Below are 19,400 nucleotides of genomic sequence, written 5' to 3'. Positions count from 1 at the left end.
TGCATCAAAAGGGTACAGCTGAAAGTAACCCCAGTCTACAATCATTCATGCAGTTTTACTAGTGTACTTTACCCTAATCCCAGGAATGGATAGGAGGCATGGGAGTCTTTCCTTTCCGTCTTTATTGTTATGGAATGTATTTGGCACAAAACCGGCATGTGTGGTTTTATAGCAAATCTGACTCAGAATCCACTTGAAAATCTGTGTATATATCTTCTGCTGAGGCTTCCCTGGCCATCAACTGGTTCCAGCAACACCACATTCCATGTGCTCCTGGGGTCACCTGTTAAAGAACCACTCCCATCAAAATTTGTATCCTCTTAATATATTGCAATCACTGTGTACTTACAATTGCTCATTTTGTCCTTCTACCCAGCCAATTCTTATGTTTTCTGTTAGGTCTGTGACATCATATGATTAAAAGCTGACTAGCTGATTCCTTCTAAGCTTTATGTAGAAACAGGAGGTCAGTTTTCCCTGTTTGACTAATCAGTCACTGCAAAAGTTGCTGATAAGGGGGAGGAGGAGCAACTGGGTCAGGAGTTGAACCTTCTATTTCTTCATAGAGCAGAGAAAAGAGTTAGCTGGGCAAAAAGACAAAATGAGCAATTGTAAGTACACAGTGCCATATAATATGACGATATTACAACATAATATGACGATTACATTATATTAAGAGGATAAAAACTTTGATGGGAGGAAGAGTGCTTCTATAATGTTACATACATGACATTAGAAGGGGCTAGTAAACAGAGACTGGTTGAGGAACCGGAAAGCCTCTTTTATGGACTAGGAGGGTGAATAATACTGTTGCTTTTTTATAGCATTTTTTTTATTCATATTTATTATGCAAATCTGCCAGTGGTCCACACCAAGATGTGCAAACAAGTATTTGATTGGGAATTTTCATTTTCAAATTAAATGTAACAGGTAAAATCTGCAGCAGATTTTGCTATTCTAGAAATTAATAAGTTCATACCACAGGTCCCTTTTTGCAGAAAAAATGTTCATCATATGGGTATGATTTGTAAGCTGCTCCTGATATTATATGGGCAACTTCACAGCATTGCTATCCTGAATGGACGTAGCCCTTAAATGCTTCCACATGTGCAGTTGTGATGCAGTTTAGGGGGGAAAGGCTATAGGAAAGATGACTTCTCTTCTGTTGAATACACTTCTTGGCTTAGCTTAAAAAAAATTCAGTAGCCTACATCAGATACCTCTTAGGTCTCTTTCACACTAGCGTCGTGCACTGCACGTCGCTATGCGTCGTTCTGTAGAAAAAACGCATCCTGCAAAATTGCTTGCAGGATGCGTTTTTCTCCATAGACTTGAATTAGCGACGCAGTGCAACGCATTGCCACACGTCGCAACCGTCGGCACAAAAAAAGTTACATGTAACTTTTTTTGTGCGTCGATAGCGTCTTTTCCGACCGCACATGCGCGGCCGGAACCCCGCCTCCCCGCACATCACAATGGGGCTGCAGATGCGATGTAAAACAGCATCCGCTGCCCCCGTTGTGCGGCGCTTTCACACTATTCACACGTCAGTATGTGGTCAGTATTCTGCATCAGTGTTTATAAGCCATAGCAGGAGTGTAACTTACAGAGAAGAACTATAATTACTTCATAGGTGTAGAAATGCTGCAGAAAATCTGTAGTATCAAAAACTCCCGAAATACTTATCATGGGAAGGGAACATAGCCTTGGACTGTGATGAAGAGCAGGCAGCACCGACCTTCTATTAGTGGTGCATCTCTGAGCCAACAGTTTCAGGAAAAAAAATTCCAGGAAAAACTACATGAAAAGGAGCACTATGCAAAACATTTTTTTTTTTTTTTTAAATGCCAGAACCCTCTTTATTTTCACATGGCTGATTTAAAGGGGCTATTAAAAAAAATATATATATATATGTTTTCCCGCAGTGCTTCTTGTTGTATGTTTGCCTAAGGCTATGGTCACACTAGCAGTATTTGGTCCGTATTTTACATCAGTATTTGTAAGCCAAAACCAGGAGTGGAACAAATAGAGGAAAAGTATAATAGAAACATATGCACCACTTCTGCATTTATCACCCACTCCTGGCTTTGGCTTACACATACTGAGGTAAAATACGGACCAAATACTGCTAGTGTGACCATAGCCTAAAAGTATGGCTCTGTTGGAAGCCGGTAGTACTCACGATAATTAATACATGCCAGTGCAGGACTCTGGGATGTGATAATCCATGCAGACACACTGCTCTCGTGTAATAATAGGTAGCATGGCAGAAGGGTCCTTGATGTTGCCAGCTCTTGCTATTCCTTGCCAATACGCCATCTTTTTCCCCATCCCACTTTAAGAAGTAAAATAAGGTCCTACTGCCTGAAAGCTTGCGGTCACAAAGAGATGAGAGGATTTTTGGGTGTTCCTTTCCAGATTATCCTAGAAAACGACTTTAAGGGATGCTTTGAGCTAGATGCATGTCCGGCAATTTTTTTTTTTTTTCAGTGTATACTAATAGATAAGGAGAGGAGGCTATAATAATGGGAAGGCTGGGGTCACACAGCCGTCAATACTCTCATACGGGAGTAGCTTGCCTGCTAATGTCACTCGGATCAAGCTCTGTCACGTGTGTCATCTTAGGCTACTTTCACACTAGCGTTAACTGCATTACGTCTCAAAACGTCTTTTTTCAGAAAAAACGCATCCAGCAAAAGTTTTTGCTGGATGCGTTTTTTCCCCATAGTCTTGTATTGGCGACGTATTGCGACGGATTGGCATACGTCGTGTCCGTTTTACGACGGATGCGTCGAAATTTGGCCACACGTCGTCGGCAAAAAACGTTGCTTGTAACGTTTTTTGTCTCCGCCTAAAAAACGTGTCGCGACGCATCCTGCGGCATACGTCGTTGGCTACAATGGAAGCCTATGAGCGACGGATGCGTCGGGACACGTCGTACGACGCAATGCAGCGCTGCAATACGTTTTTTTACACTGAGCATGCTCAGAAGCTGGATTTTGTTGCCAATTGGCCAGACACCCCCAAATCTATATAAACCTGGCCTGGGCCTTCAACCCCACATATGCCAGCAAGACCCAGAGAGAAGACTGCCAGCCACAAGACCCCAGCCAGCCACGTATTTAAGTGCCACGTATATAAGTGCCACGTATATAAGTGCCACGTATTTCAGTGCCACGTATTTCAGTGCCACGTATTTAAGTGTCACGTATATAAGTGCCACGTATATAAGTGCCACGTGTTTAAGTGCCACGTACTATAAATACTATAACTACGTGGTTATACGTGGCACTTATATACGTGGCACTTATATACGTGGCACTGAAATACGTGGCACTGAAATACGTGGCACTGAAATACGTGGCACTGAAATACGTGGCACTGAAATACGTGGCACTGAAATACGTGGCACTGAAATACGTGGCACTTATATACGTGGCACTTATATACGTGGCACTTATATACGTGGCACTGAAATACGTGGCACTGAAATACGTGGCACTGAAATACGTGGCACTGAAATACGTGGCACTGAAATACGTGGCACTATGACTGTCAGAAAATGTTCATTAAACGGTTAGGGGTGAGGTTAGGGGTAGGGTTAGGGTTTGGATCCCTTTATCATCATCCATAGTTCATTAATCTGATGTATCCAGAGTCGCCTCCGTCTCCGTTGCTGCAGAAGCATCCTCCGTTTTTCCGCTGCCGCCTCCTCCCGCACTATGATATCCAGGCGATTCGTCTCAAAGATAATGTCGGTAACCAAACTAGCAATGCTCACAAGAACACCTTCCATCGCTGCCACAAAACTAAAACCCTCAAAGATGGGCTGTAAAAACAGTAACTATATAGTTTTCCATATTTTCCAGTAGCCAATCAAATGTGGGAGCCTCCCATTTTAAAAACGGATCAGTCGTAAAAACGGATGCAACGGATGGTAAAAACGGATGCAACGTATGCAACGCATCCAGTATTTTCGACGGAAACGTTTAACGGATTTGCGACGGATCCGTCGAAATGCTGTATGCGTTGCATACGTTTTTCACTTTTTTTGACGCATCCGTTTTTTCGGTAAAAAACGGATTTGCGACGTAATGCAGTTAACGCTAGTGTGAAACTAGCCTTAGTGTGATCCAGTTCTCTCGCATGAGACAATAGCAGCACAGGTACAGAGAAAGGGTTTATCCAGGACTTAAAGAAAAAGGGTCTTAACACTAGTAGGTAGGTAATTGCTACCTACCTGACTGTTGTGCCATCCTCTGCCAGCACAGAGTGGTCACAGACTTCCACTGATGTCACATCAACAGAGCAGCAGTTTGTTTTCCTGTTGACAGGGTGGGACTACTGGTGTCATGCTGATTAACAAACTGCTTCCCCAATCAACATGACGCCAGTAGTCCTGCCCTGCCAACAAGAACAAAAACTGCTCCTCTGTTGACAGGAGCAGCTGAATTCCTGGCAGGAGTGGTCATTTTTTTCAGCTTTTTTTTTTTTTTATGCCAAATAGGCAGATCTGCACTCATCACTAATGAAGACTTTTTTTCCTGTACCACTGCTTGAAGAAAGTGTCTTCTAAAAACTGGCAGTAGGTGTGGGAGTTGACTTTGAGTCCATTTTCAACGTGAAAAGGTCCAACTAACTCCTCTTTAATAATTTCAGCCCATAGCAGTACCCCACTTCCACCTTGCTGGTGTCTGAGTTACAGTGGAGGTCTATGCTCATTGCTGATCCAGCCACGGGCCTATCCATCTGATCTGCAAAGTCACTGTCATAAGGCCGTAAAACCAGTGAAAAATCTGCCTTCAGATATTTATTAGCACAGTCTTGATTCCAACTTACAGTTAGGTCCATATATATTTGGACAGAGACAACATTTTTCTAATTTTGGTTGTAGACATTACCACAATGAATTTTAAACAAAACAATTCAGATGCAGTTGAAGTTCAGACTTTCAGCTTTCATTTGAGGGTATCCACATTAAAATTGGATGAAGGGTTTAGGAGTCGCAGCTCATTAACATGTGTCACCCTGTTTTTAAAGGGACCAAAAGTAATTGGACAGATTCAATAATTTTAAATAAAATGTTCATTTTTAGTACTTGTTTGAAAATCCTTTGTTGGCAATGACTGCCTGAAGTCTTGAACTCATGAACATCACCAGACGCTGTGTTTCCCTCCTTTTTGATGCTCTGCCAGGCCTTCACTGCGGTGGTTTTCAGTCGCTGTTTGTTTGTGGGCCTTTCTGTCTGAAGTTTAGTCTTTAACAAGTGAAATGCATGCTCAATTGGGTTGAGATCAGGTGACTGACTTGGCCATTCAAGAATATTCCACTTCTTTGATTTAATAAACTCCTGGGTTGCTTTGGCTTTATGTTTTGGGTCACTGTCCATCTGTAGTATGAAACGACGACCAATCAGTTTGGCTGCATCTGAGCACACAGTATGGCTCTGAATACCTCAGAATTCATTCTGCTGCTTCTGTCCTGTGTCACATCATCAATAAACACTAGTGACCCAGTGCCACAGGCAGCCATGCATGCCCAAGCCATCACACTGCCTCTGCCGTCTTTTACAGATGATGTGGTATGCTTTGGATCATGAGCTGCACCATGCCTTCGCCATACTTTTTCCTATCCATCATTCTGGTAGAGGTTGATCTTGGTTTCATCTGTCCAAAGAATGTTCTTCCAGAACTGTGCTGGCTTATTTAGATGATTTTAAGCAAAGTCCAGTCTAGCCTTTTTATTCTTGATGCTTATGAGTGTCTTGCACCGTGCAGTGAGACCTCTGTATTTACTTTCATGCAGTCTTCTCTTTATGGTAGATTTGGATATTGATACGCCGACCTCCTGGAGAGTGTTGTTCACTTGGTTGGCTGTTGTGAAGGGGTTTCTCTTCACCATGGAGATTATTCTGCGATCATCCACCACTCTTGTCTTCCGTGGGCGCCCAGGTCTTTTTGCATTGATGAGTTCACCAGTGCTTTCTTTCTCAGGATGTACCAAACTGTAGATTTTGCCACTCCTAATATTGTAGCAATTTCTCGGATGGGTTTTTTCTGTTTTCGCAGCTTAAGGATGGCTTGTTTCACCTGCATGGAGAGCTCCTTTGACCGCATGTTTACTTCACAGCAAAACCTTCCAAATGCAAGCACTACACCTCAAATCAACTCCAGGCCTTTTATCTGCTTAATTGAGAATGACATAACGAAGGGATTGCCCACACTAGTCCATGAAATAGCCTTGGAGTCAATTGTCCAATTACTTTTGGTCCCTTTAAAAACAGGGTGGCATATGTTAAGGAGCTGAAACTGCTAAACCCTTCATCCAATTTTAATGTGGATACCCTCAAATGAAAGGTGAAAGTCTGAACTTCAACTGCATCTGAATTGTTTTGTTTAAAATTCATTGTGGTAATGTCCATAACCAAAATTAGAAAAATGTTGTCTCTGTCCAAATATATATGGACCTAACTGTATGTGTTCTGTGGTGGTCCTGTTTCAGCCTCCCTCGCATTGGCCATAACTCTGAGCACTGAGAACCTTGGACTTCTGGGCTCTCCAGGGAGGCTGCAGTTCTGAAATATGACAGCACTAAAGGAATAATGGGTTCCTGGTCGCTTAACGTTTGATTCTTCTCAAATCTTTAGCAGTTAATCCACATCATTTTTTTTTTTTTTTTTTTTTCTTTACGCATTTTTTTTCAACCCTGTTGACTATTGGCAACAAAACTTTTCATGGCTCTGTGATCATGCCCCAACATCTTAGCAATTTCATGAGTGCTGCATCCCGTTGTAATTAGTGGTGAGCGAGTATACTCTTTGCTCGGGTTTTCCCTAGTATGCTCGGGCGGTCTGACTATTTCAGCATGCTCAAAGATTGTTTTTGTCGACACAGCTGCATGATTTATGGCTGCTAGTCAGCCTGAGTACATGTGGAGGTTGCCTGTTGCTAGGGAATCCCCACATGTATTCAAGCTGTCTATCAGCCGTAAATAATGCAGCTGCGTCGACATAAAATAAATCTCCGAGCACTCGCAAATACTTGGAGATCACCCGAGCGTGCTCGAGGAAAACCCGAGCAACGAGTACACTCGTTCATCACTAGTTGTAAGACTAACATTTTTTTTTTTTCTTGGCCGATTTTGCATGAGTAAAACAAGCTTCCTAAGGGTACCGTCACACAGTGCCATTTTGATCGCTACGACGGTACGATTCGTGACGTTCTAGCGATATCGTTACGATATCGCAGTGTCTGACACGCAGCAGCGATCAGGGACCCTGCTGAGAATCGTACATCGTAGCAGATCGTTTGGAACTTTCTTTCGTCGCTGGATCTCCTGCTGACATCGCTGGATCGTTGTGTGTGACAGCGATCCAGCGATGTGTTCGCTTGTAACCAGGGTAAACATCGGGTAACTAAGCGCAGGGCCGCGCTTAGTAACCCGATGTTTACCGTGGTTACCAGCGTAAACGTAAAAAAAACAAACAGTACATACTTACATTCCGGTGTCTGTCCTCCGGCGTCTCAGCTTCTCTGCACTGTGAGCGCCGGCCAGCCAGAAAGCGAGCACAGCGGTGACGTCTGACGTCACCGCTCTGCTTTTCGGCTCTGCTGCTTACACAGTGCAGAGAAGCTGAGACGCCGGAGGACAGACACCGGAATGTGAGTATGTACTGTTTGTTTTTTTTACGTTTACGCTGATAACCACGGTAAACATCGGGTTACTAAGCGCGGCCCTGCGCTTAGTAACCCGATGTTTACCCTGGTTACCCGGGGACTTCGGCATCGCTCCAGCGCCGTGATTGCAACGTGTGACCGCAGTCTACGACGCTGGAGCGATAATCGTACGACGCTGCGACGTCACTGATCGTGCCGTCGTAGCGATCAAAATGGCACTGTGTGACGGTACCCTAATAATACTGCACACCTTGATAAAGGGTGCTGATATCCTTAGGCTTCACCCCCCTCATTACACAAATAACCATCACCTGATCTGCTTCATCCAATAAGCAATTAGGTTTATACAGTTTGCATTTGGAAAATCTGCATAAAAATGCTGACATGGTCAAAATACTCACTTGTCTAATAATTCTGCACACAGTGTATATCAATGAGCTTTAAAGAAATTGTCCACTACTTTGACAACTTCTTCTCATACCCTTTTTTAGGCCTGATAAAATAATAAAGCCTATACTCGCCACCCATGCTGGCACCATCCCCGCGGAGTTGGTACTCTCTCTTCGGGGCTCTCGTGAAGTTTTGCGACGCTGGCCTTTGGACTAAACCAACAAAGAGAAAGCCAGGGAACAGCTGCAACCCGGAGTTCCTCTTCATGCTCATCACATATGAGAGCCCAGGGGAGCGAGTGCCAACACCGCAGGAACTGTGCCGTCACGGGAGGGGAGTATAGGTGTTATTATTTTATAAGGGGCCAAACATTTTGATCAAGAAAGGGTTGTCCTAGTAGTGAACAACCCCTTTAAAGATCTACTCTCCTTGCTTGAGAACTTAAAGGATTTTTATTAAGAGCTAAATTCCAAAGTTGCTTGCAATTTTACTTTACAACTTTGCCCATTTTAAAAGATGAAACAATCCTTTAAATATTATCTTTCTGTCTACTGTTTGTTCTTTTTTTCAGCCTCATCAGAATAGAGATTCTCTGAAATTATCTATGCATCTTGGGGGAGCTGCCACATAGACCGCTGTACTTCTGCATTGTTTTTTTGCCAATCTGCTTCACTGGCCTCTTTGGACCCCTCATATCAATTAAAGGTGAGCATGCTAAGAAAAAATGTAGATGTTTCATTATATAAGCCTCAGATTTGCCAGTGAGTTTTCTGCCATACAATTGAAAGCAAAATGCGTGCTAATAGTAAATGCCTGTGAGTATGAACAACTGCCGTATTTCAAGTATTAAGGATGCTGAAATACGTGACTAAATATTCTAGAGAATAGAATGCCCGATTATTCGTATTAAGCACAATTGATAGCAGTATCCAATGGTAGAATGTGATCTGTATGAAGCACAAGAGTTACAAGTAGTTTAAATTATATTGGGGAAGTCCTTGGAGAAGGACTGTGTGGTCCAGTTGCCGCATGAAGCCTATGATCCTGCCCACCAGCGATTGGCAATGGCACTTGATTTTGAAGCTAAATTGGTCATCTAAGATGGGCAGAGTCATGGCCACATGCACCAGCTGGACTTTGTCGTCATACTTTTACACTGCACATAATCACTTTATCAGCTAAGCAAAATTCACTTACGGCATTCATAATAATGGAGTATAATTTAAAATTAAACTATAAGTAGTTGATGGGTATCCCATCTCATACTGTGATGACCATTCAAAAGGATATGTCATAACTTTACATGAAGGTCCAATCTTTAGAACCCATTCAGCCTGAAGATGAAGGGGCAATTGCACTCCCAAAATGGCTGTGTCCCTCAGATTGGACGCCGCTGATCGTAAAGTGGTGGCATGTCCTAGCAATATGTCATCACATTAAAATGGCAATACCCCTTTAAAAGGGGCTGTGTTGTCGGATTTTACAAGATAGTCTCTTTGCATTTTTAGGTTAAGAGGCTGGTGTACATAAATTGGGGGGAAAAAAAAGCCAAAATGACTATTAATCTTGATATTGGGTTCAGGAACACTTTCAAAAGGACTAGACAGTCTTTCTGACTTGGATTTTCAAGCAAGCACAGCACCTTCATCAGGCCTGCATGATCTGTTTAATACTGTATGTAGTTTCTATTGTAAAATTTGGTGACAGATCCCTTTTTAGAATGTATGTAATAACAAATGGTCATTAGCAAGTGTGACACAGTGATGGTAATCATATGTGAGGGTCAATATCTGTCCCCCTGGGTGTCTGGAAACATACTGAACCTGCTGTAGAGTGTTGTAGTCACAGCCACAGCTGTGGTTACAACACAAAATGTAAGTAAGTGTGGACTGGGTCAAGATATTTGACCAAGTCAGATTTACGATAACCTGATGTAGGCTTTTATTTTTGGAAAGATCAGTAGGAAGGTAGTGGAGCGGATCTTTCCCTCCTGTTCTGGTCTTGCAAGTGGCCCATGGCCACAATTCACATTTAAACATGCAGGTAAGGTTTGGGTGTGTCAGTGTTGGTTTCCTATGCAGCAGAGCTGGAGGTTGTATGTCTGCCTGGCTGTGTGAGGTTAAACACAGACCTAAGCCAGAGACTTGGGCCAAGCCATTATGCACCCGAGATTCCTACGCTGGTGTAGGTGCCAACAGCGTTGAACTGGATACGGACATTCCAGCTGCGCACCGGATGATAAAGCTTTGAGTTATTTTGTAAGTTGCCAAATAAAGCCCTGTATGTTGAACTTGAGTCACTACCTTGTTATCATGCTGGTGTGAAAAGCACTGCCTTACACAAGTTGCAACTACCGTATATTGTTGGGCAAAAGCGCAATAAACCATCCAACATGGCTGAAGTATTAAACTTTTTAAGTAATTAACTTTTTTATGCCAAAGGATTGCTGTATGTAAAAAAATGTCAGTTGTACTTAACCCCTGCTTCTCCAGTAAGTGACCGCTGCAACCTATCACTCTGCTCGTTAATGAGGCCAAAGTGAATGGCATGAGATCCCGGAGCTCTGTGATTGGCTGCAGTGACCATGTACTGTAGTCAGAACGTCACTGTTGCAGCTATGTCAATAATAACCAAGGGCAACAGCGAAGATCCGGCCCTGAAAGCAGCAAGTTGTAAGGCTAGTTTCACATTTGCGTCTGTGCGCAGCGTATCATCCACAAACCGCTAACGCAGCATTTTTTATCCGCATCAGCTTACGCATGATGGCGAAAAAAAAATATTCTGCGATTGTATGCGTTTTTTGCCTGCGTTTGTGTTTTTCATGCGCATGCATTCGATATTTCCAGGAGGGCGTGTCTCAAAACGGTTCCTGGACATGCGCAGTCGGAAGTACACAAGCGCATCGAACGCATGCATACGCAAGACATGCGTCCACATGTGTTCCCATAGACAGTAATGTGCTTTTAACGCACTCATCCGCATGCCTGCGCATATTTGACAAATTTTTAACGCTTCCAAAAATGCAACATGGTGCATTCGCCGGACCCCGCCGCACACCGAGAAATGACGCATGCATACGCATCCGCAGGCGAACGCATGTCCCTGCGTACACCATGTTTAAGATAAGTACGCAGGATGCGTGCGGATGTATGCAGATGAAATGCTGCGCACAAAGACGCAACTGTGAAACCAGCCCAAGTACCACTGAATTTGATATTCCTGCATAAAACTAGCTTTTGGCTTAAAAAAATGAAAAACAGAAAACTCCTTTTAATATAGAACTGTATGTTTATTAATTTATTCTTCAAAATAATGTCATGTAACAATATAATGTCATGTATGTATTGTATGCAAAGTTCTTTGAGAATAGCAGTTCTGACACTAGTTGTGTTGCAGGTGCCGAGAATTTGCTTGCTGACTTGGAGCCATGGAGATGCCATCATATTACTCCAAGCTCCTCGGAGAGCTGAATGAGCAGCGTAAAAGAGATTTCTTTTGTGATTGTAGCATCATTGTGGAAGGTCGAATATTTAAAGCCCACAGAAATGTTCTGTTTGCCAACAGCGGCTATTTCCGGGCTATGTTAGTCCACTACATCCAAGACAGTGGAAGACACAGCACAGCTTCTCTTGACATTGTGACATCTGAGGCCTTCTCCACCATCCTGGATTTCCTATACTCAGGAAAACTAAATCTGTGTGGAGAGAATGTCATTGAAGTTATGAGTGCAGCAAGCTACCTCCAGATGACTGATGTGGTTAACTTCTGTAAGGCATACATACGATCTTCACTTGATATCTGCAGGAAGATAGAAAAGGAGAGTTCTTTTGGACAAGCCGATAGCGGTAGTGATGGTCCTAGCAGCGGAATAGGTACAGTTGGGTCATTGACAATAAAAACAACTCGGAGTGATTGTCAGAAAGATCCCCCATGTGGTGACTGTAGTAGCTGCAACTCTGAAGAAATTATGGTTAAGGATCCTACAAGTGCAGCCTCTCCAGGAGACAAAAGTCCTACCAAAGTGATGGAACCTAAAGAAGAGTTTGACTCTGATGTAGTGGAAGTAACTGAAGGCCTTCAACCATATCCAATGCAGCAAGGCCTGGAACAAGGAGAAGAAAGTCCACAAGGTGGCCCAGGAATGGACATATCGTGTAATAATTATCATATGAAGCAGTTTTTAGAGGCGCTTTTGCGCAATAGCTCTTCCCAGAGGAAAGAGGACGCTGTGCATCATTTTCCACGTGATTTTGAGTCTAGGCAAGAGGAAGCAAGTGTCTCAATGAGCTCTATGATGGATATGCAAGGTGACTGGTATGGAGAGGATGCAGGTAATAAATCCATCTAGGTATAATTTTTTTTTATTATTATTATTTCTACTGCATCTTTGTGTCTAATTGTACTTTGTTACATATTGTAAAATATTTTGTAAGGTAGTTTCCTGATTAAATAAGCAGTAGTCTTTTACTTATTAATAATGATAAATGAATGTGAATATTATAAAAATGGCATTGAATAAAATGGTTTAATTCTATCAATAGAAAGGCAACGCTTTATGACAAAGCAGATCTTTATAAAAATTGTCAGATATGCAAATAAATCCAACTTTGTTTTAAGCAGAATAATGTGTTCTTTTAATCAGGGGACGTTTTAGTGGTTCCAATCAAGCTACACAAGTGTCCTTTCTGTCCATACACTGCCAAACAAAAGGGTATTTTGAAGCGTCACATTCGTTCGCACACAGGAGAGCGACCATATCCTTGTGAAATCTGTGGCAAAAGGTTTACACGTCAGGAGCACCTGCGCAGCCATTCACTTACAGTGAGTATATTCCTTTCTGTATGTAATCCTTAAAGGTGCGTAGATCCTTGTAGGGCTTTTATTGTTAAGTAATTCTGTTATTCTGCAGCAGTATATGTAGTTTTGAAGTAAAATATTAAAGGGCAAATTAATAAGTTTTTATTCCTTAATATTGGTGTAAAGTGTTTTGAAAAGTCGGTACGTTTTTTACGCAACGTGGAGTTGTGCAATATTTTTCACACCAGTTTAAAGTCATGCACTAAAATGGGTGGGACTGGAAAGGAGTTAGGTGGGATTGGGAGTGGCTACAAATTTGGCAAGAGTGCTGGCTTTTTTGACTCCTGAAATGGCACTTCAAACTCTGACTGGAGTAGCGTTTCTGGAAAGGCACACGCCACTGAGAAGGCATGCGCCTCTTAACGAATTTGGTGCATTGTGCTCCAGTGAGCCTTTCATTAAGACTGATGTTCACAAGGCCATTCGTAATTAATCTACCTGTAAGTCTTAGTTATTTATGTGTAGGGAAAATAGGAAGGGGATATAGAAAGAGACCTATTATTTCTGTCATCTGTGTTGAAAACTTGCTACTGCATTTATTGTGATATACATTAAAGGGACTCTGTCACCTGAATTTGGCACGCCCTCTGTCCGGTCCGATGTATTTCGCTGTGTTCCGGGACATAGTGCGCCGGCGCATGCGCACTAATGCTTTTCGTCTTTGCCCTCAGTTGGGCAAAGCATACTGCGCGTGCACAAGGCAAGATTGCTTTGCGCACTTGTGAACTACGGAGGAAACCGATGGAAATTCCAGAAAATATTGCGCCCAGCGGGAAACGAAGGGGTGAATAAAAGCTGAGGAAACACCGCCCATCGGACTGACAGAGGGCCCGCCAAATTCAGGTGACAGAGTCACTTTAAAGAGCCTAAACCCGCTCGTTGTCACTGCTTACAGCAGAATACAACAGCCTGATGGACGGCCAAAAGGAATCCCCAAAAAAAGAATTAGCATTTTAACTATTTATTGTATAGTTCACAATTGCTATGGCAAGACAGTAAGTCCAAAAACGTATAACAGGGAATTCTGTACTTTGATTTGCTGCATTGGATAAACATAAAAAAGTCAATATTACCTTTGCTTTCCCAGGTTCATCGCTCCAACCGTCCCATCATCTGTAAAGGTTGCCGTCGTACTTTTACCAGCAGTTTGTCTCCTGGTTTGAGGCGTTTTGGTTTGTGTGACAGTTGCACATGTGTCACAACTACAAATGATGACTCCCAGCATCCAGGCCACACAGAAGCTGCTTCAGAAAACATGGACAAGGATGAAGGAGATGGAGACTGGCCTATTTACATTGAGTCCGGTGATGAGAATGACGTGGCGGAGGAGGAGGAGGAGGATGTGGAAGATAAAGAACAGATACACAGGGAAGTACTAATGTGATGCACACGTGAGAAGATCCTGCGGTCACCTCTTTACACAGGCCGTCTAGGTAGCATCATACCAGAAAGCTCATGCCGTCCTTTTTCTACCACTGTTGGTAGTCAGCAGGTTCTAAGCTTTCTTGGTTCTGTACAGTGCTACTACTTCAGTAGCAGCAGGATATTTTATATTTTACTCTTGGTTATTTTAGTGCTGTGCACTAAACTCCTTTGTTATCCAATGTCAGATGACTTTGTCTTAATTTTGATATGCATCTCCTGGAATGCTCTTCTTCGTATGTCTGCGAACTGGTGAGCTTGGATGAGACCGACCCCAGTCTGTATTCTGTTATCACTTCAGATTCAACACAAAATGGCAGTCAAGTGACTCTCCTTATTTTCATCAGTGAAAAGGTAACGTATTGGCATCTTCAGATGTTTTTACATCTTTACCCAGCCTGGACTGATTGTCTTATGTAGATGGTTCTACAGTTCTGTCTTACAAAATGTTCCTTTCAGTAATGTAATAGAGTAAAACAAAACTCTATTTCTGCCGTATGTGATATTGTATACATTCACCCTTTTTTTTTTAAAGTAGGCATTCATGGATTGTAGGTAATTTTAAAGGGAACTTGTCACCTGATTCATGGTACACAAACTAGGGGAATGGAATCGGAGCCCGGTTGCATGATTACAGCCAGGCATATTTGCTCTGAAGTGCTCCAGCGTTTTAGGAAAAATATACTTTAAAGAACCGACTGCAGATCCTCTGTGCACATACCCTTATACTACTCTCACGATCTACTCAGTCATATTTCTTGGCTCTTAAAAGCAAATCTCGTCATGTGAAAATTCACTGTAGCAGCTAATATCCAGGACATGTTTTTACAGACAAATATGGAGAGGGTTGTGTTGTCCACTTGTGTCATTATATGAGAATCCGACACCATGAAACTAAGGAAAGACCAAGAATGTCACATTAAATACATTGCAAGATTGGGCTGGGCCTACACACTTTTGTTGCAGGATCCTAGTGATCACATGGCAATTGCTATACATAGGGATGAATAAAATTACGATCTAATTCCAAATATATCTTTTTTCAATCACTGCATGTCAGGATGTGACAGTGACTGATAATAGTGCAACAAAACTTTCCATAGGGCAACATAATCCACACGATTTTGCAGTACCATATAGAGTTTGTAAATTCCCTGTAGAGTTGTGCAGATCCAAGGCTTCTGTTACACATTTATACGTATATCTGTGCCACAGCAACCTCCTACTGCTCTGGAGCAAGTTATAACTGGAGATAAATCAGTGTGAAATTGCTAGCAATGAGTTTACAGAAATTTTTCTTGAATTGCTCCACTGAAGTTTAAATGAAAAGGCATGTAGCTGCTAACAGAGGTAACTACTCACCTGTTGTACCCAGCGCCGGTCATTGACCGCTCCTGCCAGAGATTCAGCTGCTCCCTGACAACAGAGCAGCAGTTTCTCTTCCTGTTGACAGGGTGGGACTACTGTTGTCATGCTGACTGACAGCCGACTTCTACCAATTAGGCAGCGGAGAGCCGGCTGTCACTCAGCATAACACCAGTAGTCCCGCCCTGTCAATGGGAAGAGAATTCCTGATAGCAAATACATGCCTTTTTGTCTAAAGTCCCGGATATCCTCTTTAAGTGCAGCCCACACCATAAGTAAGAAAACTTTACGAAATATAAAGGGTATATGATTGCAAATTCATGTGAAAACACTTGTTGATTCAGGGCCTATGCAAAGTGTGCACTGCTGTCTTACACTCTAGAAAATACTCTGTTTCCTCAGTGTAAAGAGAAGCGTATGTTCTACACATAATGTAGGGCAATACACCAAACCTTATGTATAGCCAATAAAAAGGAGAGAGAGACATGTTTCTCTTTCACTGAAATGCTGGTGTTAAATGACTTTTGTTGAGGAGGACTAAGGCTCTGTGCCCACGATGCAGAAATGCTGCGGAAATGTCCGCAGCATTTCCGCAACTCCCTGCTGCCGGTAAAACTCATGCGAAATTCGCATGCTTTTTCCCGCAAAACACAAGCGTTTTGCAAGCATTTTTAGCTTGCAGAATGCTTGCGCTTTTCCAAGTGATTTGAAGCAAAAAGTGATTGACAGGTTGGTCACACTTGTCAAGCATAGTGCTTGACAAGTGTGACCAACTTTTTACTGTTGATGCTGCATCAATAGTAAAAGATAGAATGTTAAAAATAATATAAAAAATATGGTTATTCTCACCTTCCGATGGCCCCCGATCTCCTCAGCAGCATTCCCGGTACGTTCCGTTCCCAGGGATGCTTTGCGCGAAGGACCTTTGTGACATCACGGTCGCGTGACTGCAACGTCATCTCAGGTGATTCGCGCAATGCATCCCTGGGAACAGAAGCTGCCGCGTGTACCGCTGAGAGCCAGGAGGACTCCGGGGGACATCAGAAAGTAAGTATATCTTTTTTTTTTTTTTTTTTTTCAATTCTTTTTTTTTTTTTTTTTTTTACATGAATATGGATCCCAGGTCCTGAAGGAGAGTCTCCTCTCCTCCAGACCCGGGTTCCATCCGCACATGAAGTGCTCACTTTACGCATGGTGGGCATAAAAAACGCAACATGGGCACACAGCCTAGCACTCCAGATAGAACTCCTGTTGCCAAGTTTTAGTAACCATTTAAAACATTCTTTTATATATAACTGACATGAGCACTAAAGGGTACCATCCGTTCTCATTAAGGTTTCAGTTTGTTAAAGGGGTTCTCCGGCTTGAAATAAAGTAATTGGCCACTCTGTGACTGCAGACTGCCAAATCTTGGACAGTGTGTGATGCACACACTTTTTCTGTTGCTCGGTACTCCCCGTGTGAATGGACAATTGCATGACCACAGGTATGTGACTTGCATATTTTCAGTCACATGCCAACTAGTCTCATCCAGCTTCTCTGAATAGAAGAGAATTTGGAGAAGCTGGATAAGACTAGTAGGCATGTGACTACACATATGAAAATTGCATATGTGCAATCATGTGACCACCCACTCTTGGTGCATACAGGGGAATTGTTAGTGTGTGCATTTCATGATTTTGCCGTCAAATGAGTGACTGAAAACTCTCCATTTTAGACCAGAGAATCCATTAAAATAATGACTTCAAGACTTGCACATAAAGAAAAGAAGCTGTGAATCTTAACATTCCCTCTTTAAATTGGAAATAAGTTTAATTTACTGCACACTGCCAGCTTTTGTAACAGAAATGAAATGTGTTAAAAGAAACCTGTCTCATGAAGAAACACTCTTAGGGTGCGTGTCCACTGTCCGGATTGACGGAGCGGAAAACCCGCTCTGCCCAAAGCGCCGCCCCCTTCTGTAAACGCGGTGATTCCGAATGTGTTAATTTTACACATCGCCATACCCTATACATGGAGTGCGTTCTAAAAAGACGCGCCACATGTCCGGAAACGCAGGGCCGCCGGATGTGTGTTCGCACGCATAGTGGAGTCGGGATTTCATAAAATCCCCTCCACTATTCTGTAATGTCTGGATGCTGCGGGTTGTACGCTCCGGTTGTATGCAGCGTTCAGTCTGCAGCTAATCCGGATGTAATTCGGCCCGTGGACACATACCCTTAATGCTGCCTGGAGGAAATTAACTTTTTCCCCTGGCAGCATTCAGGTTTCAGTTACAGGGTGGCGCCAGCGAGGGTTCAGTCACCACTCTGTGCATAGTGCATAGCGGCTGTAAGCGTGCACCCAACACTGACAGCCGGCCCTAATGATGAACATGCTGTCAGTCAATATCTGTCTGTACACATATCGGTGACTGAGTGTGCTCCGGCGCCACCAACGTGGCTGAAACCCAAACATTGCCAGGAGTTCATTTCCCTCAGGCAGTGGGGCTCTCTGTCGGCGCCTGGCAGGTTTAGAACGCTATTGTTAATAGCATTTTTCACGTGACAAGTTTCCTTTAATTGTTTAAGACTTAAAGGAACACTAAACCTAGAAGTGAATGATATAAGTAAACCGAAGAGGAACTTTCTTCCACTGTTTGTACATCTGCAGGATGTTCTGGACTTTACTGTGACTGAGAACAAAGCTATTTTTTCTCTTCTTCTGTTCTCACTAGTGATTGAGGGGGTTAATAATATTTATGTCTTATTGCAGACATAGCATTGGGGGAGGCTCTTGCTACAAACAGAAGATGCTGCAAAGATTTCTTTATAGATCTTTCTGTTTTTAATGTAATGTGAGGTGAAATGGGATCAACAGGTTAAGGGAAAGTTCACACTAGATGTTTTTTCAGCGCTGTTTTTTTTTCTGCAGCAAAACCTGATCTCTTGGCAGGTAAGGAGCTGCACAAAAAACGCAGCAAAACATGATGCCTGCGCTTTTTGGCTCATTTTTTTTTACCACCCATTGAAGTCAATTGGTGAAAAATGCTGAAAGAAGTGACATGCTCTATGTCCAAAAATCCATGCAAAGCACAAAATCCTGATGACAAAAAAAAGTGTGTGCATGAGATTTTTCAAAATATTATTGGCTTTGCTGGCACTGTAAAAAGCAGCTGAAAATTAGCATAAAAAGCAGCAAAAAGGTATTGTGTGAACTTGGCCTTAGGGAAGAATTGCTGGACTTCCGTTTTAGTTTTTTTGGTGTAATTTTTTTATGTATCGTTCACATTTTTTTAAAGGGTATTGTCTTAAGCACAAAAGTGATAAAGAAGCAAAACCCTCCACCATTTTATCCCCACCACACCAGTGGTTCTATCTGTCTTTATCAGCTGTCTAATTGTGATCATGTGGTGGTCCGTGCTACCATTATCGTTCATGACCTGATGATAGTCTGCAGTAGTCAAGTGCATCACTACAGACAGAGTGAGGATTTACTTTCCTTTTCTACTTTTTTTTTTTTTTTTTTCTCTTCCAAGCAAACATTTTAATAGTATACTCACAGGAGAAAATGTGGCTTTTTTCCTTTGTCATAGACTCTTTATGGCATGATCATGCATCCCTGTGAACAGAGTGGTCCTAACAGTTAGAACACCACTATTTAGACTTAATGACCTTAATTCGAAGGACTCTTGTGCTAATTTACATGAGA

At 42.5% G+C, this 19,400-nt stretch overlaps 1 protein-coding gene across 1 annotated transcript in view; it reads left to right on the top strand.

The window, feature by feature from the left end:
• ZBTB8B (zinc finger and BTB domain containing 8B) overlaps positions 1-16,416 on the top strand; it is a 33,930-nt gene extending 17,514 nt beyond the window's left edge. Inside the window, exons 2-5 of the mRNA XM_077296009.1 lie at positions 8,638-8,771; positions 11,463-12,397; positions 12,709-12,887; positions 14,011-16,416. Of these exons, the coding sequence (XP_077152124.1) occupies positions 11,494-12,397; positions 12,709-12,887; positions 14,011-14,307 (1,380 nt within the window). The 5' untranslated portion in view covers positions 8,638-8,771; positions 11,463-11,493 and the 3' untranslated portion in view covers positions 14,308-16,416. The remainder of the gene's footprint in view (positions 1-8,637; positions 8,772-11,462; positions 12,398-12,708; positions 12,888-14,010) is intronic.
• The last annotated feature ends 2,984 nt before the right edge of the window (positions 16,417-19,400 follow it).

This window comes from Ranitomeya variabilis, chromosome 3 (assembly GCF_051348905.1).
Source record: "Ranitomeya variabilis isolate aRanVar5 chromosome 3, aRanVar5.hap1, whole genome shotgun sequence".
Taxonomy (NCBI): domain Eukaryota; kingdom Metazoa; phylum Chordata; class Amphibia; order Anura; family Dendrobatidae; genus Ranitomeya; species Ranitomeya variabilis.
The sequence above is the reverse complement of the archived record's forward strand: the minus strand, read 5'-3'. Positions and strand labels throughout refer to the sequence as shown.